Below are 23,662 nucleotides of genomic sequence, written 5' to 3' on the forward strand. Positions count from 1 at the left end.
AGTCTGTTTGCTACAGGGTTTTATATATATATATATATACACACACACATATATACATACATATATACACATATATATATATATATATATATATATATATATATATATACACTCACATATATACATAAAAGACTCATTGCAAGTTATCGCAAACGCTTGATTGCAGTTGTTGCTGCTAAGGGTGGCCCAACCAGTTATTAGGTTTAGGGGACAAACACTTTTTCACACAGGGCCATGTAGGTTTGGATTATTTTTCTCCCTTAATAATAAAAACCTTCATTTAAAAACTGCATTTTGTGTTTACTTGTGTTATCTTTGACTAATATTTAAATTTGTTTGATGATCTGAAACATTTAAGTGTGACAAACATGCAAAAAAAAAAAAATCAGGAAGGGGGCAAACACTTTTTCACACCACTGTATGTATGTATGTATGTCTATATATATGTATGTATGTATATATATGTATGTCTATATATGTATGTGTATATATATATATATGCATATATATATGTATATATACTTTAGAACTCAAATTTAGTACATAGTGTGAAGACAGTATGGGCTACTACTACTACTACTACTAGATTAATAGTATTTGTTTGGTCTATTAATAATTACCACCATCGGGACTTTACCACTACAGGACATAATAGCATGCTCTTACACAACAGTGGTCCAGATGTGTCGCTGCTGCTGGAGGGACAGAAGTCTCAGCTCGCAGATGAACCTCTGCTGTTAGAAGCGGCGCGTCTTTCAGAAAATATTGGAATATCTGGAGAATAGAGGAGGAGGAGGAGGAGGAGGAGGAGGAAGAGGGGGTGGGAAGGGGTGTCAGCTGAGGAGAAAGTTCACTGTTTGGGGGACAGGCTGCTGAGTGACAGCCCTCCATGGCGAGCAAAGCACAGAGCCAGCTGCAGGACTCCTCGGAGTCGGACTCTGAACCGGAACCCGCCCGGGTGGCCGGGACCGGACCGTCAGCCGGATCCTTCCCCGTCAACCAGGTCATCCACAGCGGCCACTTCATGGTGTCGTCGCCCCACAACGACTCGGCGGCGCGCAGGAGGAAGAGCGGCGGGTCTCTGAGGTACGACTTCGACACGGTGAACAGGACGTGGTGCCAGACGTACCGGTACGGGCCGCTCAGCTCCGGGAGCCTGAGCATCGACCCCACGCTGACCCGCCTGTTCGAGTGCATGTCTCTGGCCTACAGGTGGGTGCCTGTTCTCCACAGTCCGGGAACAGAACCAACTCACTCCAGCTGCTTCATAGTCAAAGATATGCCACCTAAAGTTGAGTGTAACCGCCCTTTTCATTTCCAGTTTTATCCCAGATAAGCAGCTCAGTTTAGCCACCGTTTTTATTTACAGGAATAGATTTGCACATTATCTGGGGGCCTTACTTGGAGCTGACTTGAATTTTAACCAGATTTATTAGTTTAGTGGATTTTGCAGGAATTATGCTTCAAGTGTTACAAAATCCCAAATCATTTAAATAAACCAGGTGCAGGCTACAGATAGTTTACATATGTTTTATTCACTGCACACAAAGACTTCTGTTGGAAGTGATCAGTTTTCCTGCAGATTTCTCTTTTGAAAGGGAGAGTTCAGGCTTTGTCCGTGTGTGGATGTATTGACAGTCTCTTGCACAACAACTTGGAAAATCTTCACTGAAAACTGGACTTTGATTCCAGTTGGCAAGACTGGAAAGATTACAGCATATCTGAGGGGAAGAAGAAGGTCCTGAAATGATGCCACAGAGGTTTTGAAATAATGTTTTTTTGTTTTTGTTTAAATCAGCCTACTGCTTATTTTAGGATACACATAAATTATTACACGTCTTTTTCTAATGGAAAGCTACTGTATAACATGGAAAGTTGCTCGTTCTTTTATTCTATAGTATTTAAATGATAGAAACTTTGGTCAGACATCAGACTGTTAATCTGTCTCTCTTGTTTTCTGATTTAGAAAAACGAGTTCTCTTGCATCAATCGCTTCAAAAAGTGTGTTCAACACATTATAAGTTGTTGATAAAGAAGACATATTTTCCCTCCAGTCACTGTGTGCCTGATGATAGTTGCACAGTAAATCCTCAGCCTGGATGTTTGCCAGTAAAACTAACCACAAAATGTACATCAACATAAAAATATACGTTGTAAACTGTTTTTTGTTTTTTTTTGTTTTGTTTTTTTAATATATATCTAAGTGTTTTATATGTAATGTATTATGTGTCACCCTCTGCTCTGCTGCACACTATTTGTCATTAACCGAACTCGTGTTAACTGGTTCTTCACCTCATAGTTTCTTTTTTCTGCTGTCTGTGCTGTTTGCAGCTGAGAAACATGCATCCATGTCACTCCATTAAAAGCATGTTGGAAATGATTCCCCTGGCTTCCTAGCAACTCCCAGAGCACCTTGCATTAGGAGAGCCTCTTTTCAGCACTCAGCATGCACAAACAGTCTGGTAGTGTAGTGGACAATGGGCTGATATGGTACTATTAGTCAAAATCAGGACAGGTTTCATGCAGCAGTGAGGCTTTTCACTTTTTTTCCATTGTACATTTAATGAGTATCCAGTCGTCTCTGCATGTCACTCCCTCATATTTCTATGGTATAGTTTCAGTATAAAAATGATAAACTATAAAGGGTTTTGAATATTTCACATTTCTCCCCCAAACAATTAATTTGTAGAATTGTGTATTCTTTTTCTTCTGTATTTTTGCAGCGGTAAGATCGTCTCTCCCAAATGGAAGTCTTTTAAGGGTCTGCGGTTGCTGTGGAGGGACAAGATCCGTCTGAACAATGCGATCTGGAGAGCTTGGTTCATTCAGTGTGAGTCCACCGCTCTTCATCTCTAGTTGCCGCTGCTGCTTCTCTCTGTACGTCATCTCTAAGTCCTACAAAAACGAATAAAGAAGACGGAGTGACCAAACATAAATAAGGAGTTGAAAGAATCCACATTTCCTACCTGCATACATTAAGGATGACACTGTGGGCAAAAACATAGCTGTTATATAAATCAGGCTGTAGTATAGGAACAAACCTTCACAATATAGACAGCAATAAAAGTCTGGTTTATGTTAGTGATTTCCAAGTGAACATTTTTGGCTTAGATTATGAGAAGAAACTCATCCTGAGAAAATTTCCTTTCATTTTACAAAGTATCTTCAAAAGCTGTTTTTTTCCACTGGTTTTATTCTTGCCTATGTTCTGAAGGTTTTTACAAAAGGCTTTGTTCATATATTATTCATAACCTGATTTATAACATTAGAATATTTTTTTTTAATTAAAAAAAAAAAAACTGACTAGAATTTGGGTTTAAGGTTAAGATCATTGACAGTATTTAAACATTTTATGGCGTGATAAAAAGAGATATCAATAATCTCCTCTGTAAAAAGCTTTATCCAATGTTCAAATCCTATCAATGTTCTAGAAATGTATGCAACTTGGTGCATATTTATGTTAAAACATACAACTTCAGAAAACGTGTTTTACGTATATAAAAAGATAATGGTCTGTAATGAGCTGGGGAAGTTTCATGGTGACATATATGAGATACATCTTTTACTGTATTGACCTGTGGTGTCACCAGAGTAAATGTATCCACAGCGGCTCCAGTATAAACCTGCTGATTTTCTCGCTGTGTGTCTGCTGGGCACAGATGTGGAGAGGAGGAAGAACCGGGTGTGTGGGTTCGTCAGCCCGCTGGAGGGCTCGGAGGCAGATGCACATCGAAAGCCTGAAGTGAGTGATTCAAAGTGGACGTTGAAGTGCGAGATGTGTCCACTATTCTCCTGAGAACTTCTCTGTTGTTGTTTTTTTTGTCCTGCGTACTGATGAAGCTGAGCATGTGTATGATGTCCTCCGTGCAGACAGTCTTAAACTCGGTGTTTGTCCACAGGCGATTATATTGGAGGGCAGCTACTGGAAGAGACGGATTGAGGTGGTGATCAAGGAGTATCACAAGTGGAGGATTTACTACAAGAAGAGGGTGAGAACTCATATTTTACACACTTTTATTCTCCACTACTATGGTACGGACTGATGTAGTTCAATAACTGTCGGATGAATAGTGACTGCAGAACAGTGAGTTTTGACATTCGTAGTTGTCAGAGGATGAATCCTGTTGACTTTGGTGATCCATTGACTTTTAAATGAGCATCACCACGAGGTAGATGGGCGAGGTTTTAAGTTAAATGTCTCAACAACTATTGGATGGATTGTCATGACCTGTAAAAACTTTGATCATCATTGTAATTTGTCCAATACACCGGTTAATGTTTTAGCTTTAATTTGTGCTTGATTTGCAAATCAAAACTTCTCACTGTTTCTCTTATTTTCTTTTGCAGCTTCAGAAAAAGAAGGATGATATTCTATCAATGCTACAAGAGGTATGACACAAGAAAAGTCCTTCTGCCTTCATATTGTTATAACGTGTCTTTCTGTAGATTTTGGAAACGTGTCAAGGTTGATAAATATTGATTTTGACCTTTTGAAGCCCAAAGTTGGCCGACTGCTCCGACCCGCTTTATGTATGTCAGTGACCCACTGACATTGTTTACATTTCAATGCAGTAGGAGTCAACATATAATCATCAAAGAAGCAGCTATATTTAGCATGTGGATTTAGCCTCCCTCAATTAACTGGAGAGGCAGAGAGAGGATGACTGAAAGAAAGAAACAGAAACGGGGAAAACAACCCGTGCAATGCGTCACAACCTGACATTTGTAGGCAACTGACACACATTGACCGCCGGGAGCGACAATACCTTCAACACCCCTTCACTTTTTTTTCTTCATCTTTGTCAAAGTGCAATAGCTGCAAAATTGAATGTCATTTAATCAAATCTGACCTACTTCCAGCAACGCTTTGTTAAAGCTGAGGGGCAGAAGGGGCAGAGAGTTTGACAGTGACGCCAAAGGTGGCAGAAACAAAAGCTTTTGGAGGTAAAGAGGAGGTAGCAGGGCGGCGGGGAGAGGGAGGGACTCTGGAGAAACGCCTCATTCATGGTAGTAGTCACATGAGAAGGTGCCATGTGCAAGTCCCAGCCACCGTAGAGTTCCTGTGGCACTGGGAGCTCACGTTTTAACTGAGGTCACATGAAGAATAATACAGTGTCCGACCCTCTGTCTGTTGATGCATTGTGCCTCTGCCTGCCAGGTCAAAGGTCACTGAACCAGGCTTTTATGCTCACATTCCCAAAGTGTTATCTTGCCTTTGTTATAACAGAAGATGTCCAGAGGCTGGAAAACTCTTCAGTGAAACACAAGTGTTGCTTTTGTAATGTTAGTGTGTATGTCATACTTTTCAAAAGTTTCAGCTCTCGCAGTTCCAATCTGAAATTTAATTGGCTCAATAATTTTAGTATCAGCCTCATTATCATAAAATATGATCCTGTATGCACAGATAGAGTAGATGTATCTACATTCAGCAGCCGTCATATTTCAATAGATTTCTAGACACAAGTTTCAAGACACTTAGTTCTCATCTTAAAACTCAGTCCATCCTCTGTACAGATGTGTCTGGTCCCTAAAGAATCAATCCCTCCCATGATCCCCTCACTTTTCAGTAAGTGCGACCATGATGTTGGCATTTTTGGTTCAGGGTGAAAGGTATTGGATGGGCTGCGCTGAAATTTTCTACAGATATTCGTGGTCTTGAGAGGATTAATTGAAATGACTGCAGCTGACTTTGCTTCGAGAGCCATCAAAGTTTCAACATTGCTGAAGTGTGTCTTTGGTACAGACATGCATGGTCTCTTGTCCAGAGGATGAACCTCAATGACTTCAATGGTCCCCTGACATTTCATGTAGCACCACTACGAGGCTTAAATGGTTAATAACTACTTGATGCATTGTTCTGAAACATGCAACAGATATTTTAGGTTCCCAGAAAATAAAGAATTTGGGGATCTCTTAAGTTTTCATCTTGTGCCATCATTGAGACAAAACTTCAAAATTTCATTTTGTCCAAGGCTTTGATTTATAACCACATTAGTACAAAAGAGGTTCCCATCAGCCTCCAGCCTGGTATCACATTAAAGCGTGCAATATATTAGTCAGTCCACTAGAGGATACTGTGTCAGTGTCACGTATTGCCTCAAAGCACCACTCTGTCTGAGTGTAGTAGTCTGACAGCGTTTCGCATGTTCACTCTCCCCTCTTGAGGTATGTGTGAGCGGTCAAATGCCTTCTTGTGAGCGTTCCCAATAACTGCTACCATGCACACAGCAAAGCGTGCTGCAATGCATCGTATTCCTTCTCCCTGCGGTCATATGAACACAAACCTGTGTGCTCAGTTGTTGAAAAGTAGGTGTTGGGACAGTCTTGCTGTATTTGTGCTCTTGAAATAATCTTTTTTGTTTTGCTTTCCTCTCTTCTGCTCATCTCCTCTCACTTCACATTAAGGTAAATTGAATATTATTTACCACGTAGTTGCAGGAAATCCTTCAAAAAAGGTAAATAATCCCATCGGAAGGGAGAAATTTTGAAGCGCTCGTATGCATGTAGCATTTATTTTCCTACACCTGAGCAAAAGCAGTTAGTGTTGTCCGGGCCCTCAAGTCTTCCTGTTTGCACGCACGTGTGTGTGTGACTGCCAGAATTAGGTCAGGGACAAAAGGCTGCCACTCTTATTGAAATGGTGAGACATCAAAATAAAGGAATGAACAAAGCCGACATAATGATAACCTGTAAGGGGCTAGTGTTTTTGAACAATATGTCCAAAGTGCTTTTTCATCATGCACTACACACACGCACACACACACACACACACACACACACACACACACACACACACACACACACACACACACACAGATATATATACACACATATGCATATGCACACAACAATCTTACCTCATTTCTGCTTGTACACACTTATATTATAAGAGGGGATGTCGTGTGCTCACACGTAATCAAAACAGTTTCCGGCTCAATGTGGGCTTCCCTATAAATGTGGTCCCAGACTTTGAAGTGAAGGGTAAAGGCAAAGGGGAAGATCAGGGTGAAGCAAAGCATCTCGGAAAAGGGCTGGAGCTTACCTTTTTTGTGATTTTTGTGATTTTTTTTTTTTTTTACTGTGTTTCATGAAGATAATCAGCACTTGGAATAAGATTTATAAGTTTTGGCTGTCGGTATGTGATGATGCACAGGAAAGGAGCTGTGTCTTTGTGATTTAGATTTGTATATACATGTGGATATAAAATGTTTTTTTTCTGTTTTGATATTTGCATTTTAGTGAGTTGATTTGTTTTTAAAGGATACCTGGATCCTCTGAAACTAAAACAAGAGTTAAAACTAATTTTGTTTTCTCAGTGCATTCAGACCTTTACATTGCGGCCCTACTTGTGGGGAGCCCTCTAATGGACAGATCAGGGATCGGCTCGGTGTGTCACTTCATAGATCCTGTGTGTTTATTTTTTTTTGGGGTGATGGGCTCCAGGGTCAGCTCTGCCACGCCAAGCTGGACAAACGGTTCAATCAGATCTACCAGGAGCCCGAGGCTGCCCCGGTGGAGGCCCACATGTTCGACCTGGACTGTCTTCTGTCCGACATCTCCGACACCCTGTTCACCATGACACAGAAACCGTGTCCCTGGACCAGTGACCGATACAACAGTGAGTAGTCCACAAGCAGTAGTCTTAAGAAAGACTTTCAGCTGTGACTTTTGTCTGAAATCCAGCATCGAAAGAATTGTTTAAAAACAAGGCTGGTATGCAGGGGGCTGCATGACAAGATTAAAAACATTTGAATTGTTCATCGTCTGGCTGGAATTACATTCCTGGGTCTGCTTTAGTTCCTTTTTTTAACAAGTAAATGTCAAAACTGATATTGCTGGTTCAGTATCATCTCTCTCTTAAGAAGGAGGTTAGAGGACAGACTTACAAGTAGATATGATTAACTGCATGTACAACTGGATGTATGTAATATACTGATAGTATAAGTACAGTATAAAATACAGTGAGATGTTAAAATTTAGACTTGACAAAAATCTGTAATACTTCTTGTTTGAAAGCTCCTGAGATTTTCTCAGTTGTTTTTTTTTCTATGAATGACAGGGTGAACACAACATTTTCTGCAAAGGTTTCAACAACAGAAGCAACATTTCCCTCTAACATTGAATGTAGTTATTGGTTATTTAATTGCGACAATTTTAAGGAAAAGATTGACATTTTAAGAAATACTTTCTTGCTAAGAGTTAGATAAGATGATTGAGAGCACTCTTATCTGTCCGTTAACTGTACCGCTGCAATCAGTTTCTGGAGTCTCCGCTCGGTGCCGTGCAGACTCGCAGTGACATCAACTCTCCAGGGTGTAACAGTGCCCGGTCTGCACAGAACTGGCCGTGATACCACAAATGATTTTTGTTCGACTTTGCGTTTTGTATGAAATAAATAAACAAGATATAATGTGTTATTGATCTCTAGAGGTGCCGGTAGACAGACTTTGTTTCCTTCAGACAGAGTCAGGCTGGCTGAAGCTACCTGTTCCAGGTCTTAATACTAAGCTGAGCTAACAGCTGCTGTTTATGCTGACATAAATGAGAGAGTAATCAACCTTCTAACTCCAAAAAGCCCTATTTATTTAAGATTTTATAGAAATACTTGAATTTTCTTTGCCATGTTTTTCTGACTTGGCGCAGCTGTTGGCCACAAGGTTCAATGACTCAGACAGAAGAACCTTCCCCGCAAAGAAGGAAATTCCCTCTGATGAAATATGACTTTTCTAAAAGTCTGATGTTATGTTCTCTTCCTCCACAGCATACACGACCAATGCTGATATGATCCAACCAGGCCTGACTCCGCTGCAGCCCAACCTGGATGACTTCATGGACATACCAGGTACCCTTGAGCTGTCTGTCTGCCTGCCTGCCTGCCTGTCTGACTGATAGGACTTCCTGTCTGCCTGTCTGCCTGTCTGTTTGTCTGCCTGCCTGCCTGTCTGACTGATAGGACTTCCTGTCTGCCTGTCTGCCTGTCTGTCTGTCTGCCTGCCTGCCTGTACGTCTGTCTGTCCGTCTCTCTGTCCGTCTGCCTGCCTGCCAGTGGGATCTTCACATGTTAAAGAACGGCAGCAGGGATCCACCCTGCTAAATTTTTGTTCAGCTTAATTAATGATTCAGAGACAGTTAGTACTTGAAAATTGATTGCACTTACGGAAACCTCTGGACTTCTGATAAGAAGTCTGATAAGAAGTCTGATAAGAGTTTTAATGTCATGTTCGATTTTTGACCTGACAGTCAGGGTATCTATTTCTGTCAGGCCATAATTGTCAGTCCTTTTCTGCTTTGCACAGCACGAAAAAGACCAAATATCATGTAATTAAGTGTTTCAATCAGAACTTAAGATACAATTTTGACATGCTATTGTCTAAATGTTAATGAATCAAAAAAATGTGTTCTTTAGTGACTTCTGTTTCTGCAGTATATTATTTGGTAATCAGAGGTTAAAGGGCGGTCAAAGGCAGGGTTGAGCTGGGAGCGGGAGGATGAGGAAGTGAAAGAGGATGTATTTAACCACCACTGTTGGGTTTGGCATCACCTTTACAGAATAAATAAAGTTACGGGCTGAAGAAGATGGTTGAGGTTGTTTTTTTGGTTTACGACAGGATACTGATACACTTTCCTGAGTGATTGTTATTACTAACTAAAGCTATGGCTATAAACAATATTTTCATAGTAACAATGAATCAAATGACGATGTGCAGTCTGAAAGTGGTCACTTGTAGTGATCATTGTCTTGTATCGCTATGCTGCTGTTTTTTTTCTCTGCTCTTGAGGCAGAGTCTCGTTCTGTTGGAGGTTTCTTACTGTTAGAAAGGACGTCTTTCCTTCCCACTATCCAAGATTTTTTATTCCTGTTAAGGGGGAGTTTTCCCTCCCTGCTGTTGCTCATGTGGGAATTGTTGAATAATTGAGTTGGGATAAATTGTTGGGACTTTACTATTTGAAGTGTCCTGAATAACGTATTCTGTGATTTGGTGCTAGATATATAAAATTGAATTGAATTGATGGACCCACAGAGAATTGACACCCAATTCTGCTGTTCCCCTTCGGTCTACTCAGCTGTTTCAGATTTCCAATAATTTTGTTCGTTTTGGGGAAGGCATAGTGTTTTGTTTCTCTCTCTCCGGCCTCATAGTAAAGTTCTTTGCCACAGTAAGCAGCTATTTTCAGCAAAAAGCTCTAAAAACATTCATGTACGCAACGTGCTCAGTGTCAGACGGCAGCCAGGCGAAGTTAGTGACCAGTTAACGTACAATATATCACGCAGGAGTTGGTGGAGACCAAACACAGAATTGAAAGGAAGTGAAAGTCGGACTGATTTTCATCACGTTCAAAGCAGGTCTCCAAATGAGCACCAGTGTTGCTTAGAATATTACATAGTTTAACTCGTTTACAGCTTGTGTTTGCTGCCCCAAGTGGCAATAAAAACATTTAATTCAGAGATAAGTAAACTTCTTAGTTAAGTAAACCTTGAGAAAATGTTAAGCACAGTAAGTTTAAAAAAAAAAATCAAATTCGAATATGTTTTTGTACATTGTAATACATTTTCTTATCACTGACTTATAATCTAATACTTATTAATGGATTCCTCAGTGTGTGAGAGGCAGAAAAAGTTTTACACCAGGGGCTGCTGGCCTCTTGATAGCACACAGCAAGCCCGCAGCAAGAGAGCACAAGAGCGTCAGGGAGGAGGGAGGAAGCAGGTTGGAGTCTAGTTCCTTGCTCGGGTCCACAATGCCTGTGTTTTTTTTAGCCTTTGTGTTACTTTCAGTGAAGCAATCCAGCAGCCCTGCTACAAGTCAGCCTTTGTAACCGACAGGCAACCTGCTGCCCACTGGTGTAATGTGTATCTATGTGTGTCTTTGTCTGTGTGCCAGCGTATGTTCTCATAGCACTGGCAGCGTCCTGACGGATCAGTTGTCTGCCCTCTCTTTTAGTCACAAGGTCCAGGGAGCTAATGAGTGTCAGTCAGAGCGACACAGCCATGAAATTAATTCATGCACAGTCCTCCTCTGTGCTTCTCTTACATGGAAATACAGCATGTTATGCCAGTAGTTTCCTCTTTCTGAGATGAAAACACAGACACTGGTATGTATTTTTTAAGCCTGAGATATCACGCTGCATTCTGAATACCGTACATGTTAATGACAGCTGCTCAGTGCTGGAAAAAAAACTGGAATCAATGTCCGATCGACTGAGGCAAGTGTCAATATTTGTCTGCTTAAAACTTTTTGAAATTTAGTAACGTCAATAGTGAACAAACTGTTCTTAATCACAGATGGCAGCCTGCCTCAGTCAGTTGCCAGCGAGGCTCCAAAAATGTGACCTGGCAGATACTCAGCAAATACCTTGAGAGACCAGCACATGCACAAAGCTTCCCAACAGTTTAAATGTAGGCACATTGTTTCACGTTTTGACTCTGTGTTCTTATTTTGTAATTTTATAGTTTGAACTGAATTGAAGCCATGACTCTCATATCAGTAAGAATGTCTGCCATGCAGTGCAAGTTTTATAATAAAAACATGTGGAGCTTCTGGACCTAACATTGTTTTCTATATTTAATGGACATTTTATTCAGTATTTTTCCCCCGAAATTTAAAGAAATGCTGCAATCACACATCTGATGTTTGTAGTAGCAGTGTAGACTCAAACTTGAGTCGTTGACCTGATTCCTCAGGAGGTGACCACACAGTAGATTTTCCTCATTAGTTCTCTTCTAAGTAAACAAACACTGACTGTGGATGTATTCTGTAAATAGTGTGACAGTTTTCTCGACTTGTTCATTGCACATGTTTTTATCATAAGTTTATGCCACCTTCTCAACTACATTTTGTCTTAAAAGAGATTTTGAAAAAAAAATAGAAGAGCTTATTGCACTCGTGTGAACTCACGAAACTGCATACTTTGTGCTTTATTTTGCATTTTAAGTCAGAAAGAATTGTAACTAAACTCTTCAATCTGCCGACATCAGCTTATTACAGATATATGGTGTATATGTCGGTTGTTGAGTAACAAGAAAATGCAAAATAGAAATGTTCAAATTATGTTTATTATTCAGAAATATTGTCACCGTTACATAGTTTTTCCACCAGAGGACACTGTTCCACTTGGTATGTATCTTTTCACAATGAAACAAACAAAAAAAAAAATCCAAGGGATCTGTAATAAGAGCTGCTGTTTTGAAAATAATATATTATTGGCTGATATATGATATCAGATTTGTATTAAAGTCCCAAACACCAATATTGGTTTTGGGCTCAAAATGGTAAATTTGGGGATGTTTTCTATTTTTTATAGTTGTATCAGTACCCTGTGTGATTAACAGTCTGCGTGTGTTTTCTCAGATATCTTTATGAACTACCGCGGTCAGCCCACTGAGCAGACTGGTTTTGCTGACTGTGGCTATTTTGAGAGCTCATCCAGCACAGCGTTTGCTCCAGTTCCCTCCGCTGTGGTGACAACCCCTCAGCTATTTATTGACACCCAGCTGGCTCAGGTATGGCTGATGTTAGCAGCTCCTCATGCTTTCGTTTATTTAATGCAAAATGTGTAAAATAGACTGACCCTTTCTTTTCCAGCCCAGTCTGTCTTCTGACAGTTTGCCTCAGCCCTCCACATCCAACACCCGGCCAGACCAGACCTGGCCGGGACAGGATTGCGGTGAATACCACACTTCCAGCATCATATCCGGAGCCATGCCATATGGACCTGAGCTGTACCATGATGCACCTGTCTCCAGCTCATTCACCAGCAGCACCGAGCAGCCGGCCGCTGCAAGTATTCCTTTTTTGTACCCGCTGCCGTGCCACAAGTTTGGTTACTACACAACGACCGGTGTGACCTCTACTGTCATCACTCACACCGCCTCCACCACGGGGGCTCAGGGCTCTGCTCACCAGGCTCATGGCTACCCTCACACAGGGGACACGTACTCCCAGACCCCCTGCCACTCTCTCACCTACCCAGCTGTCGTGTCTGACGCGGTCCACCCAGCGCTGCCCTCTGTCACAGCGGCCCACTGCTTCTCAGTCCCGGAGCAGGTGGCCGTTACAGGAGTCAGAGGGAAGCACAAGCAGAAGACGGGAGGAGTGCGGACATTTGGCCCCTCCGTGGTGCCGTCCGGCCCCCCGTCCACCGCCCCTTCACCTACGAGCTGCCTGGCTAAACTGCTCTCCTCCGGCGCCCACGAACGTGAGTCGGTTCTGACACCAGTTCTCTCACTTACAACCTGAACAAACCTGTTTTTGTTTCACTAAACTGATTCGCTTCTGTTTCTTCTGCTCTCAGGAAAGCCAATGCTGGGATTTGATGCTGCTCTCGTGACAGCCAAAGGTCAGAGGTCATCATCTCCCAACCGATCGGTGAGCCTGCCCTGAAGTACCACAAGTGTTGATGGATGGCTCGGTCCAACATCTCAATAACATAATGGCTAATTAACTCGAAGGAATAGTTTGACATGTTGGAAAAGCTTCTTTCTCACAAAGAGCAACATGAGAAGATAGATCTCATGTCTGGACACAAAACTCCATACAGTCAATGCAGTTAAATCAGGTTAATGAGCTCTACAGATGCTGAAAAATGACATTTTTTTTGCCTTTGGGCAGGCCAGGTGTTTGCCTGTTTTTATAAGGATAAAACAAATAATATAAAGATGTGTTCATTAGCATTAAATGTAAAGCTACCTCCTGTGGTCAGCTTAGCTTAGTTTAGCATAAAGACTACAAATGGGTCCGACAGTAACAAATACACCTCTGAAGCTTAACTAAAACTCATGGTGGCAACGAGGCTCAAAGAGGCCCGTCGGCCCAACCAACCAACCAACAGTCTACATGCAACCACCGAACACACCACAGATTTACTACTCTCTGGTTTTACAGATTAAAAAAAAAAAAAAGCAGTTAAATCAGGTTAATGAGCTCTACAGATGCTGAAAAATGACATTTTTTTTTGCCTTTGGGCAGGCCAGCTGTTTCACCAGGTTCCTGGTGTTTATGCTAAGCTAAGATAGCCCTCTCATTTGGTATCTATCTTCTCACATTATCAAGGGAAAGCAAAAAAGCCGATTACCCAAAACGGTCAAACACCTCTCCATTTAATGTCTGTTTGGATTTAGTTTATTAATGCTTTCACCCCAGACACATTTACTTTTTTGTTGCAGCTGCAGGTTCAATCATTCATAATAGTGCTGTGCCCTGTAATTATTAAATATATACTGGGTAATTACAGAAAAATACTTCAGCACGTATCTTGTACCAGCATTTTGTACAATTTGTTCGCATTGTTTTAGCTTTCCTTGTTGTTTGCTGCCTGTAATCTGTAGAGCTGGTTGATGATTTGTGCTCCTGTGACCTCTACAGTTGATAGAACCTAAATGGAAGTTGGCTAATGAAAGTAAATTACAGCTTCTTTTCAACAGCACCAAATATATGTACATTAGAGGTTTGTAATTACAAATTAATTTGCCCTATTGTTGCCTGCGTGCACTGGGAAAACATATTTCATTTTCGTGAGGCGGCACTTCTAAATGGACATTATGTGCATTTCCACAGACGAGCAGCAGCACACATGTCGGGGGAGCTTCATCGCCGCTGCAGCACGGAGCTTCGTGGCCTGCAGGCATTCCAGCGTTGACACCTCTGCGCAACCAGAGCGCCACCCTGAGCCACGGCAGACCTCATGCCGGTGCCTCCAGAGGCTCTGCGGTGTCTGCCCTGCTCGCACACGGCTCCACACACACCGGCACGACCCTCCTCATTCCCAAGACTGAGAAACTATCACCTGTCCAGCTCTACGGGACAGACAGGAGCAGCTTAACCGGTAGGAGTTCCCAGGGAAACATGTCGCATCTTTTCAAGGAATACCCCGCAGAACGTTTCAGAGAGGCTAAGAAACCAACTGATAGGATCAAAAATGATTGTGAAACTTTAGCAAAAGCATATGTTGAATTTCAGCAGGCATGAGGTAAAATCTCAAAGTGGGTACACAAGAATTTATAGCAGTAAGTAAGTTAACGTTAACACCGAATGGCATGCAGCACAGTCAAAGGAAGACATTGGTAGAATGTGGATGTTTTTTGTGTAGCAACATGAGTGAAGTAATAAAAAAAGATAAAGCATTAGAAGTTGTAAAAACTTTACATGCCTTGTAAAGTCTAATAATGTGCCCTTCAAAACATGACATCAAAAAAAAGAAAACTTGAACTTGAAACTCACTGTTAATCTGGACAGTGCTTCTGGTTTGTTATTACGCTTCTGTGGACGGTAAAAAATTTAGTAAAAAGTAATCAGACAAGTCAAACCTTTGAAAATACATGAATAAAAAATGTTAGTTAAATATTACATGTTCTTCTACACCACATTTTAAATATTTTATGAATAATATCTATTTACAGTATATATTCTGTCTGATTAACCATTTACTAGATTTTGTTTTTCAGTTTCAGGGCTCAATAAATTTCACACCATACTCAAAAATCTCTGCATCTTTTAACAGCACATGGATTATTCTGGTTTCTCCTTTATGTCCTCATCAGTTGAGGGTGAATCATACAAAAAGTTGGATCAAATACAGTTGACTGCAGCAGTCTAGATTCTGCCCTAGTATATTGTGTATGGCTGATGTGATCAAATTATTTACCTGCAGAGTTTGATTTGTATCGCAGTCATCTCATTTCATGCAAATTAAACAAATAAATATTATATGTTTGTTTCTTTTAGTTAATTTTCCAGCACATCCAGGTCAAACATCACCACCAAACCCTTTAGACAAAGCCTCCAACTCCGAGTCCCCACACTCAGGCTTCTCAGGACATGGAAAGATAGAATCAAGTAAGGTAGGACATGCTGTCTCATCTCATTTATATTTGTTTTCAAGTCATGTTTTTTATATAAATAACGTGTAATTAAGTCCTTGCTGAGTGCTAATCAACTGTGTGTGAAGTGTGATAGACATGTTTCTGTTCTGGGCTGTCTGCAGCAAACAGAGACCAGGAGGATAACTCACATCTCGGCGGAGCAGAAGAGGCGCTTCAACATCAAACTGGGATTTGACACTTTACATAACCTTGTGACAACACTCAGCTCTCAGTCGAGCATAAAGGTACTGTGAAAAGAAGAGCAACTGCATTACAGAGAGCTGGGCTGAAAGGTGGAGGCGGAGAGCATCAAAGAGCAGCTGAGTTGGTGCAGAATTTAACTGGAAAATTTATAGCATATGACATTGGAAGTTGCAACATCTCAGCATTAGGAATTCAGCCCCAGCAGTGCCTAATATTTGTGATTGTTTATGGCATATGGCTGACGTGTGGTAATCCCTCTGTCTGCTGCCACAGATCAGTAAAGCCACCACACTGCAGAAGACTGCTGAATACATCAGTAAGATGCAGCAGGAGAGAGCTCAGCTGCACGAGGAGGCTCAGAGACTCAGAGAGGAGATCCAGCTCCTCAACTCTGCCATCAAGTGAGAACTTTAGCTCGACTCCTGCATGTGTGTATTAGGGGTCGACCGATGCGGTTTTCTCAGGGCCGATACCGATTCTGATTGTTGGTAATCAAGGAGACCAATATACATTAGCAGTAAAAATGTAAAAAAAAAATGCAATAACAACAAAGAAATCCTTTATTGAAGCACCAGTAGAATGTTTGATACATGATTCTAATATGTGCTTTTCTGTGGCAGGTAAAATATCAATCCTTTTTTTTGTTTGGGGGGGGGGGGGGGGGGGGTTCAACTTCAACAATCTCCCCCTGCTAGAGCCACCAATGCCGTTATCTTACGTCTGCGGTCTTAAATAACATTGTGTGATGCTTCTTTTTTCTGCCATGTCATTAGCTGAACACATGATAACATAAAAAGAAAGAAAAGTAAACGTGCGTGTCGTTAAACTGACAAACATGACGTGAGATACAAGTCGCTACGGTGTGGGATGAAATTTTATGAAACACAACGTGTGTCATTAAACTCTGACAAAGTGAAAGAATATATGACAAATATGACATGACTGGACTGAGAGAGACGGCTGCATTAGAGCCAAATTATTTATTTATAAAGGCCAATAATCGGTCGACCCTGAGTGTGTATATGCTGGAGGGCATGTGAGTGTGTGTACGTCCTCCAGGACTATGAATGTTATTTTGCTCCAACATTCTATTAAATTAATAATGGGATTAGATTTAAAGGATAAATTCAATTGTTTTTGGCCTTTTGAATTTCTCCCCCCTGTACTTCCATAGGTGGGACATTAAAGACCTCTAATCTCCTAATCCCTGCTCCATTTTAATGACCAATGTGCATAGTCACCTGGTTTTCAATTTAAGACAGAAAACATTGTATACTCATCCCTCTTTCTCTGCTAACATGAGGATGCAAAGCGTTGCTTTGTTGACTCAGTGTGTCTCTCTATGCAGTGCATGCCAGCAGCAGCTACCAGCCACCGGGGTTCCCATCACACGGCAGCGCTTCGACCACATGAGGCAGAAGTTCAGAGAGTATGTCCAAGCCCAGACTCTGCAAAACTGGAAGTTCTGGATCGTATCCTTATGACCATAAATCTGGAAAACTTAAAAGACGTACTCCAAAGATTTGACAAGATTGTAATTTGACAAGCTGAAGCCTTGTTATTTGTTTCCAAATAAACTAATTGTACCAAGCATTAAACCAATCTGGACTGGCGACCTGTCCAGGGTGTTCCTCACCTTTAACCAAAGTCAGCTGGGGATGAGCTCCAGACCCCTGACCCTGTTCAGGATCATGCAGGTATAGATAATGGAGGCTGGATTATACCAATCTGAATGGATCCTAATAGGGATACTTTTTTTAAAATATAAATTTAACAGAGAAACTATCCCCTGAAATGGATCCTTTGGTACAATACATTTTTGTGCAGTTTTAATTTTTAATAGTTGGATGGTTTTACATCAGAAAGTGAACATTATTAAAATGGGGTTCCTCAGAGGGATCAGGCAGATAAAATGAATGCCTGTGTTGCATAAAAAAATGATTATGTAAATTGAATCCATAACTCTTTCCTTAACGATTACCTAACCCGTTACTGCTGCACTTATCTTGCAGGCAAGATAAGATTAGATAACGACTTTATTATCTTTGTATGTTGCACAAAAACACCTTGAGGGTGTTTCCTCTTCGTGAATATTGAGGAACTTTTCATGGTATTCTCAAGAGATTGTGCATTAATGTCACTGCAGATATTCTAAATTAAAAACATATAATTCTGCGGGAGTATTTACGAGATATTTGGCATCTAATTTTCCAGCCTCTCAGGAAACAGTGCTATTCAACAGAAACAATTCACTTATTTGGCTTTTTGTTGAGTGAAAGAACCATTAAAGAATAAATCAGCATTTTTTTTTTTTTCATAGGGAACAAATCCCACCAACAGACTCAAATACAAAATATATAGTTCTTCCTGAAGGATATCATGTGTGTATCCAAACTGTTATTCCTCAGTGTCACTCAGGTTCACCGTGTTACAAATATATTAAAACACATCAGTGAGCTACACTGTTGCAGCGGGTGGCATATCCCTTTATTACACGGTGAAGATGGTCTGCATTGTTTATTTTATTTTATATCCCACGAGTGCACCAACTTGTGCATTAATCTCCAGCAGAAAATAGTCCCTGACAATTTCACAGTTTATTCCTGTTTAAAAAACATGGTGGCAAGCTGTTTGAGGAAATCAGTGAGCCTAATTTTTTCATAAATAATTGAACTAAATATTTTTGAGGATTTATGTCTACAGTAGGAACCAACCAGCTTCGGACCAACTGTCACTTACAAGTTAATTAAATTGGAAAGCACTGAAAGATTAACCTTGTTGGTTTTACTGTGGTAGTTGCTGATTATAACAACAGCAGCCTAAACCTTTAAACAGTGTTACACGCATGCTTCCTCAACTCAGTGTCAGTTCAGTATCATCATTGAGCCGCTGTTTGAGTCCTACAATGGGATGGTGTCCACTGCCAGTGTGGAGGACCTGTGTCGATCCACTCTGTCCTGGCTGGACCAGCACTGCTCCCTGCCTGCCCTCAGGCCGAGTGAGTCCGTCAGAACTGATCGCAAGCCATATTTTTTACAGCAGCCATCAATATTCCACTCATACTGCTATCTATACATATGTTTTGTATTATCCCATCACACTGGCTGTAACCCCTGCTTGTCATTCTCCTGTTTGTCCCCCTCAGTGGTTCTGAGTTCACTCCGTCTCTTGAGTACCACCACGGCCATCCTAACAGACCCCAGCCTGCTGCCCGAGCAGGCCGCACTCGCTGTCACGCAGGGTGACCCCGCTGCTGCCCTCGACCACTCCTTACACCCCGCCACCCAGCAGTAACACACACCCTGTTGTAACCTTTGAAGAACAGAGTCAAGGCAGACCGCAAGACAGAGGACAGCCTGTGGATGATTAAAAAAGACTCAACGTTCAGCTCCGAGACTTTTAATGATGCATAATCATATTTCCAATAAAACGTACCAGCTGCAAAAAGAACATATTCAAGTAGAATCATAGGCTCTATATGTGATGAATGCTTGAAGTCCAATCAATGTCCAATCAATGTATAAATACATGTAATATAAACTCTTTTCTGAGCCTCACATAATTGTCTTTGGTCAACCTAAAGTTCAGGTGAAATGAAGGAGATGTCACTCACTGTAACTGGGATTAGTTACCTAATTTACAATAGATATATATCTGAAATCTATAATAATATAATGTCAGTTGCCACCTGAGTTTATTCTCTATTTCTTTGACAGCTCAGGATATTTTGTGAGTATGATATATTACTGCCATCAGTTACTAACAAAATAATCAGTGCAATATGTCCAAATAAAACTCACATTCTTGTGTCGTATTGGGTACCACAAATCAGTGCAAGTATGAGTAAAATGATAAGAGAAAGTGTTATGTGACAAAGGGCAGTATTTACTGTGAAGTTAGCAGTTCTTAAAGTGGAGTCTGCAGACAACCATAAAGGTGTTCCTGGGCCTCACCAGCAAAATTAATTTTTCAGGTGTGCAAATTTATTTGAAATTATTTTAAGAAATATGTAATGGGGATCCTTAAAACAGCCCCTGCAACTAATATGATCATCACATCTTTTACAGAGTACACTGATATTTAGGCTTCTTCACAACTTGGTGTAGTACAATTGGAAAGTGTCACAATAGCATTACCAATGGCTCTGTTCTATTCAGGTGCTTGTATATATAATACCAGGATCCTGCAGACAAAGTAGTTAAATGGAATTCAACTATCAGTTTTTTCCACTTCTGTCACTTTTCCCACTGTGACATGTCCAATTATCGGCTGTGAAATGAGCGTTTTGAGAGATATGACTTCTAAATTAGAAAGTGAACCACCCCGCTGTGGCGCACAAGGCTGAAGATGAAATCCTCCGGGGATTCTCCCCCTCTAGGTGTCTCTCTCCCAGCGCATTTGACGCCATGTGACTCTGCAGAGGCTCCTCCGGGCCGACAGAAGGCGCTGTGCTGCGGGCGGGGTCGGAGAGGCGCAGTGTGGGGGTTTCGTTGCCAGAGCTCCTCGGTGCGCTGTCCACTTCAGCACCACAAGCCGAGCGGAGGCAGCGGGCTAGCTAACGCCGAAGAGGAGGGACTGAACACACGGCTCCACATCAGCACCTGCGCCGACCCGCGTCCCAGACACAGAAAACACCGAAGAATACCCACCGATATCCGCCAGAAACGCCGACACCAGGGAGGCAAAAGACTGCAGAAAAGGTAAGAGTTTGCGAAGCTCAAACGGGATCAAGTTGGTGGATAACAACGGGGCATCCCCGAAGAAAAACACGCTCCCCTTCCCCTTCCCCTCCCGGTCCATACATATTGCATGACCGTATAAAGGCGGTGTTTACGTTCGCTTCTTGAAGTGTTTGCGCCACACATATATATATATATATATATATACATATCTATATATTCACCCTGTGGTTAGTTTGTTGGGGACAAAGAGGGACAGGGCGGTAATATACGGCTGCACGGAGACCATGTTTAAGCTGGGGAGCCTCTCGTCGCTTTGCAGATGGTGGTGTTTTGTAACATTTCCGCTGCTCGCTCCACTGTGGCCAGCTGCTGGTTTCTTTTCTTTTTTTCTTTTTTTTTTAAATACCCTTCTGTCCGAGCTGCCCGCGGGACCTTTAATATCTCCGTCTCCATTTTTTTTTTTGTTGGTGAATTAAAGGGCGTATTGTGTGGTTAAACCGCCTTTACTCAGTTTACACACCGTGCTCATCGGCGGAATTAGTTTGAAGGCGGACACACGCATGTGTTTACCTGCAGAGCTTTGTCTGAATATGTAGATGTTAGACAGGATTCTCTAAAACAGGCAGACATTTGAATAGACTTCTGCCTACGTGGGTCTCAAACTGTCATGAGCAAGATACTTCGGGCTGCTCTTTCACACCGGACACTTCATCAGCCAGTACGAATACTTTGGAGAAGTCATTTGTTGTGCGAGTCAAGTGGAAGAATTCTGTAGGTTTATAATAAATCTGTTATTTCCTCGGTGAGGTATGTTCTTCTCCTCCCGGCTCTCAGGCAGCCAAACTCTAAATGTTTGCTGATGATCATAAGTGTGCACAAAGGAGGCAGATCTTACAGGAATTATTCGATTTTTATTTGATAAAAATCTATAAACATGGAGATCATATTTTTTTTAAGAGTTAAAGTTTTGGTGACAATGGTTTTTGCACCTCTTTCAACCGACGTGGAATCTTACTGTCCGGTAACAAATACCAAAACAAATCTGTAAACAAAATAGGATATTGTAAGTAAAGATTAGAGAGATGATCCCCGCAGTGACGAGAAAGTGATGATTCCAGCAGTTTCTCTGACGACGTGACACAAAACGTCGGTCGGGGAGCTCAACTGATTTGACAATTAATCCATCGCTTGCTGACCAAAAATAAATCAGCAACTACTTTGATATAATCTGTCAATCGTTTGTGTCAATAATGCCAAATGCCTGTTTCCAGGTTCCCAAATATGAGGACTCGCTGCTCTTCCCTTTCTTATTATTTTTTTTTATATCACTATACATTAATATTTTATGACTTTGGACTGTTTGTCAGTCAAAACCAGCTCTCTGATGACATCCCCTCTGGGTTTCGGAAGATACGATGGACGCGGTCTTTTCTGACCATTTATAAACCTAACAACAAGAACGACGACAAAACCTCCAAATCCACCACGCTGCTTCCAAATTACACTACGATTTGCAGCTGTGCAGCAGGATCCACAAATCCCTGTGCGGTTCGTGCCCACCTAGCAAATGACTGTTTGGCTCCGTCCTCATGCGCACCCCATGAATCCGTAATCAGTGCTCAGTTCGTGACATGCTGCTCGGTAGAAAAGGGAAAGTCAGCAGGAGCTGTGGATGTGACAGGACAGTGACAGCGCTGACCTGATATTCCGCTGCGTAGGCCTTGAGCACCGCTGCGCTGGCCAGGCCAAACTAAAATACAGAGTGTGTCTGAGAAAGCAGTCTTCCATTTTGTCAGAGCGCTGCTGCTGGCGAGATCGGCCCAGGTGAGGTAAGAGGCTGATAAAGGGATTAGCTTGTATTAGGATGTGGCTGCTCATAGAGGTGTGAGAGAAATGTCAGTCACTCGCGCTCTATCTTCCCCTGCCGTCTGTCTCTCTGCCTCCCCTTCTCCACAAAGCATCTGTCTCCTGCCTGCTCTACATTCACATTGTTCTGAGATGAGCAGTGATACCCACCCCCACTCCCCCCCCACCCCCCTACCCCACCCCCACCACCACTCTGCAGCAGCTCGGTGGTTCTCCTGGCTGTCCCTCCTCGCCACATGCAACCATCGTCGGTGCATGCCTCCCTGCGCCCTCCTCTCCCCTCATCCCCCTGGCAGACTTACACGCGCGCACACACACACACACACACACACACACACACACACACACACACACACACACACACACACACACTCTGCTTCTCCTCCTGTCCTACTTCCTCCTTCTTCAGCTCTCCTGAAAGTCGAAGCCTTGAGGGGGGGGGGGGGAGTTGGGGTCAGAGAGGGGGGGACAGTTGAACAGGCGGCAGAGGAAAGATGGAAAGACTGTTTTTTGTTTTTATCAGGCTCAAATGTTTCTTGGCATCTGCAGAGTGTCAAAGCAGACAGACGTCGTCTGACGATGTGTACTGATGATGTGTTTAATAAAACAGCATACAAAATGCTGCAGTGTCAGAGCACGGCTGTCTGCCCAGATAGATGTGGATTCTTAAGACACAGGAAAATCAGCCTGAAACTACTTGGTGATTCTCCTTGAAACTGTACTTCAGTCGGCCAGCGAGGGGCTGCGTGGCATCACTGCAGGTGGTAATGCTTTATGTGTATATATTTACGAGGCTGATTTGTAGCTCCATTTCACTGCTGCATCATTTAAGTACAGTGGATGGAAAGTCTTTTTTTTTTTTTTGTAGGTGATGAAGAGGTTAGCAGGAGCGGGGGAATTAAACCCCCCTCAACGTTTAAGATACTTCTTCACTCATAAGAGGCTTAAAAGTGTTAAATTAAATGGCACCATATTGTTTCGTTTTTCTGTCAGTTGCTTTCTTCACTGCTAGTCACAACTTTTTTGGACCCTTCATTTCATAGCTCTCTGT

The 23,662-nt window shown here is 41.9% G+C and overlaps 2 protein-coding genes across 7 annotated transcripts in view; both read left to right on the forward strand.

The window, feature by feature from the left end:
* Nucleotides 1-851: 851 nt before the first annotated feature.
* On the forward strand, nucleotides 852-19,880 carry LOC138196696 (carbohydrate-responsive element-binding protein). Of its 5 annotated transcripts, none has more exons than XM_069147004.1 (17): nucleotides 852-1,212; nucleotides 2,724-2,830; nucleotides 3,660-3,742; nucleotides 3,900-3,989; nucleotides 4,348-4,389; nucleotides 7,444-7,618; nucleotides 8,762-8,842; nucleotides 12,351-12,502; nucleotides 12,585-13,197; nucleotides 13,294-13,367; nucleotides 14,556-14,823; nucleotides 15,723-15,838; nucleotides 15,982-16,104; nucleotides 16,337-16,464; nucleotides 17,412-17,535; nucleotides 18,932-19,061; nucleotides 19,209-19,880. In XM_069147004.1, the coding sequence occupies exons 1-17, from the start codon at nucleotides 890-892 to the stop codon at nucleotides 19,355-19,357; spliced, it is 2,778 nt and encodes a 925-aa protein (XP_069003105.1). In that variant the 5' UTR covers nucleotides 852-889; the 3' UTR covers nucleotides 19,358-19,880. The 5 variants fall into 5 exon arrangements, with proteins under 5 accessions (XP_069003105.1, XP_069003106.1, XP_069003108.1 ...); XM_069147005.1 differs by having other exon boundaries at nucleotides 852-1,086; XM_069147007.1 differs by lacking the exon at nucleotides 16,337-16,464 and having other exon boundaries at nucleotides 18,937-19,061; nucleotides 19,209-19,287.
* A 704-nt stretch (nucleotides 19,881-20,584) lies between these two features.
* srrm3 (serine/arginine repetitive matrix 3) overlaps nucleotides 20,585-23,662 on the forward strand; it is a 75,276-nt gene continuing 72,198 nt past the window's right edge. For both annotated transcript variants that reach the window (XM_069147011.1, XM_069147012.1), the window contains exon 1: nucleotides 20,585-20,763. The gene's annotated coding sequence lies outside the window, so the exon portion shown is untranslated. The remainder of the gene's footprint in view (nucleotides 20,764-23,662) is intronic.

Source organism: Embiotoca jacksoni, unplaced genomic scaffold (assembly GCF_022577435.1).
Source record: "Embiotoca jacksoni isolate LCO1_2020_lvr unplaced genomic scaffold, fEmbJac1.0.p SCAF_13, whole genome shotgun sequence".
NCBI classification, from domain to species: domain Eukaryota; kingdom Metazoa; phylum Chordata; class Actinopteri; family Embiotocidae; genus Embiotoca; species Embiotoca jacksoni.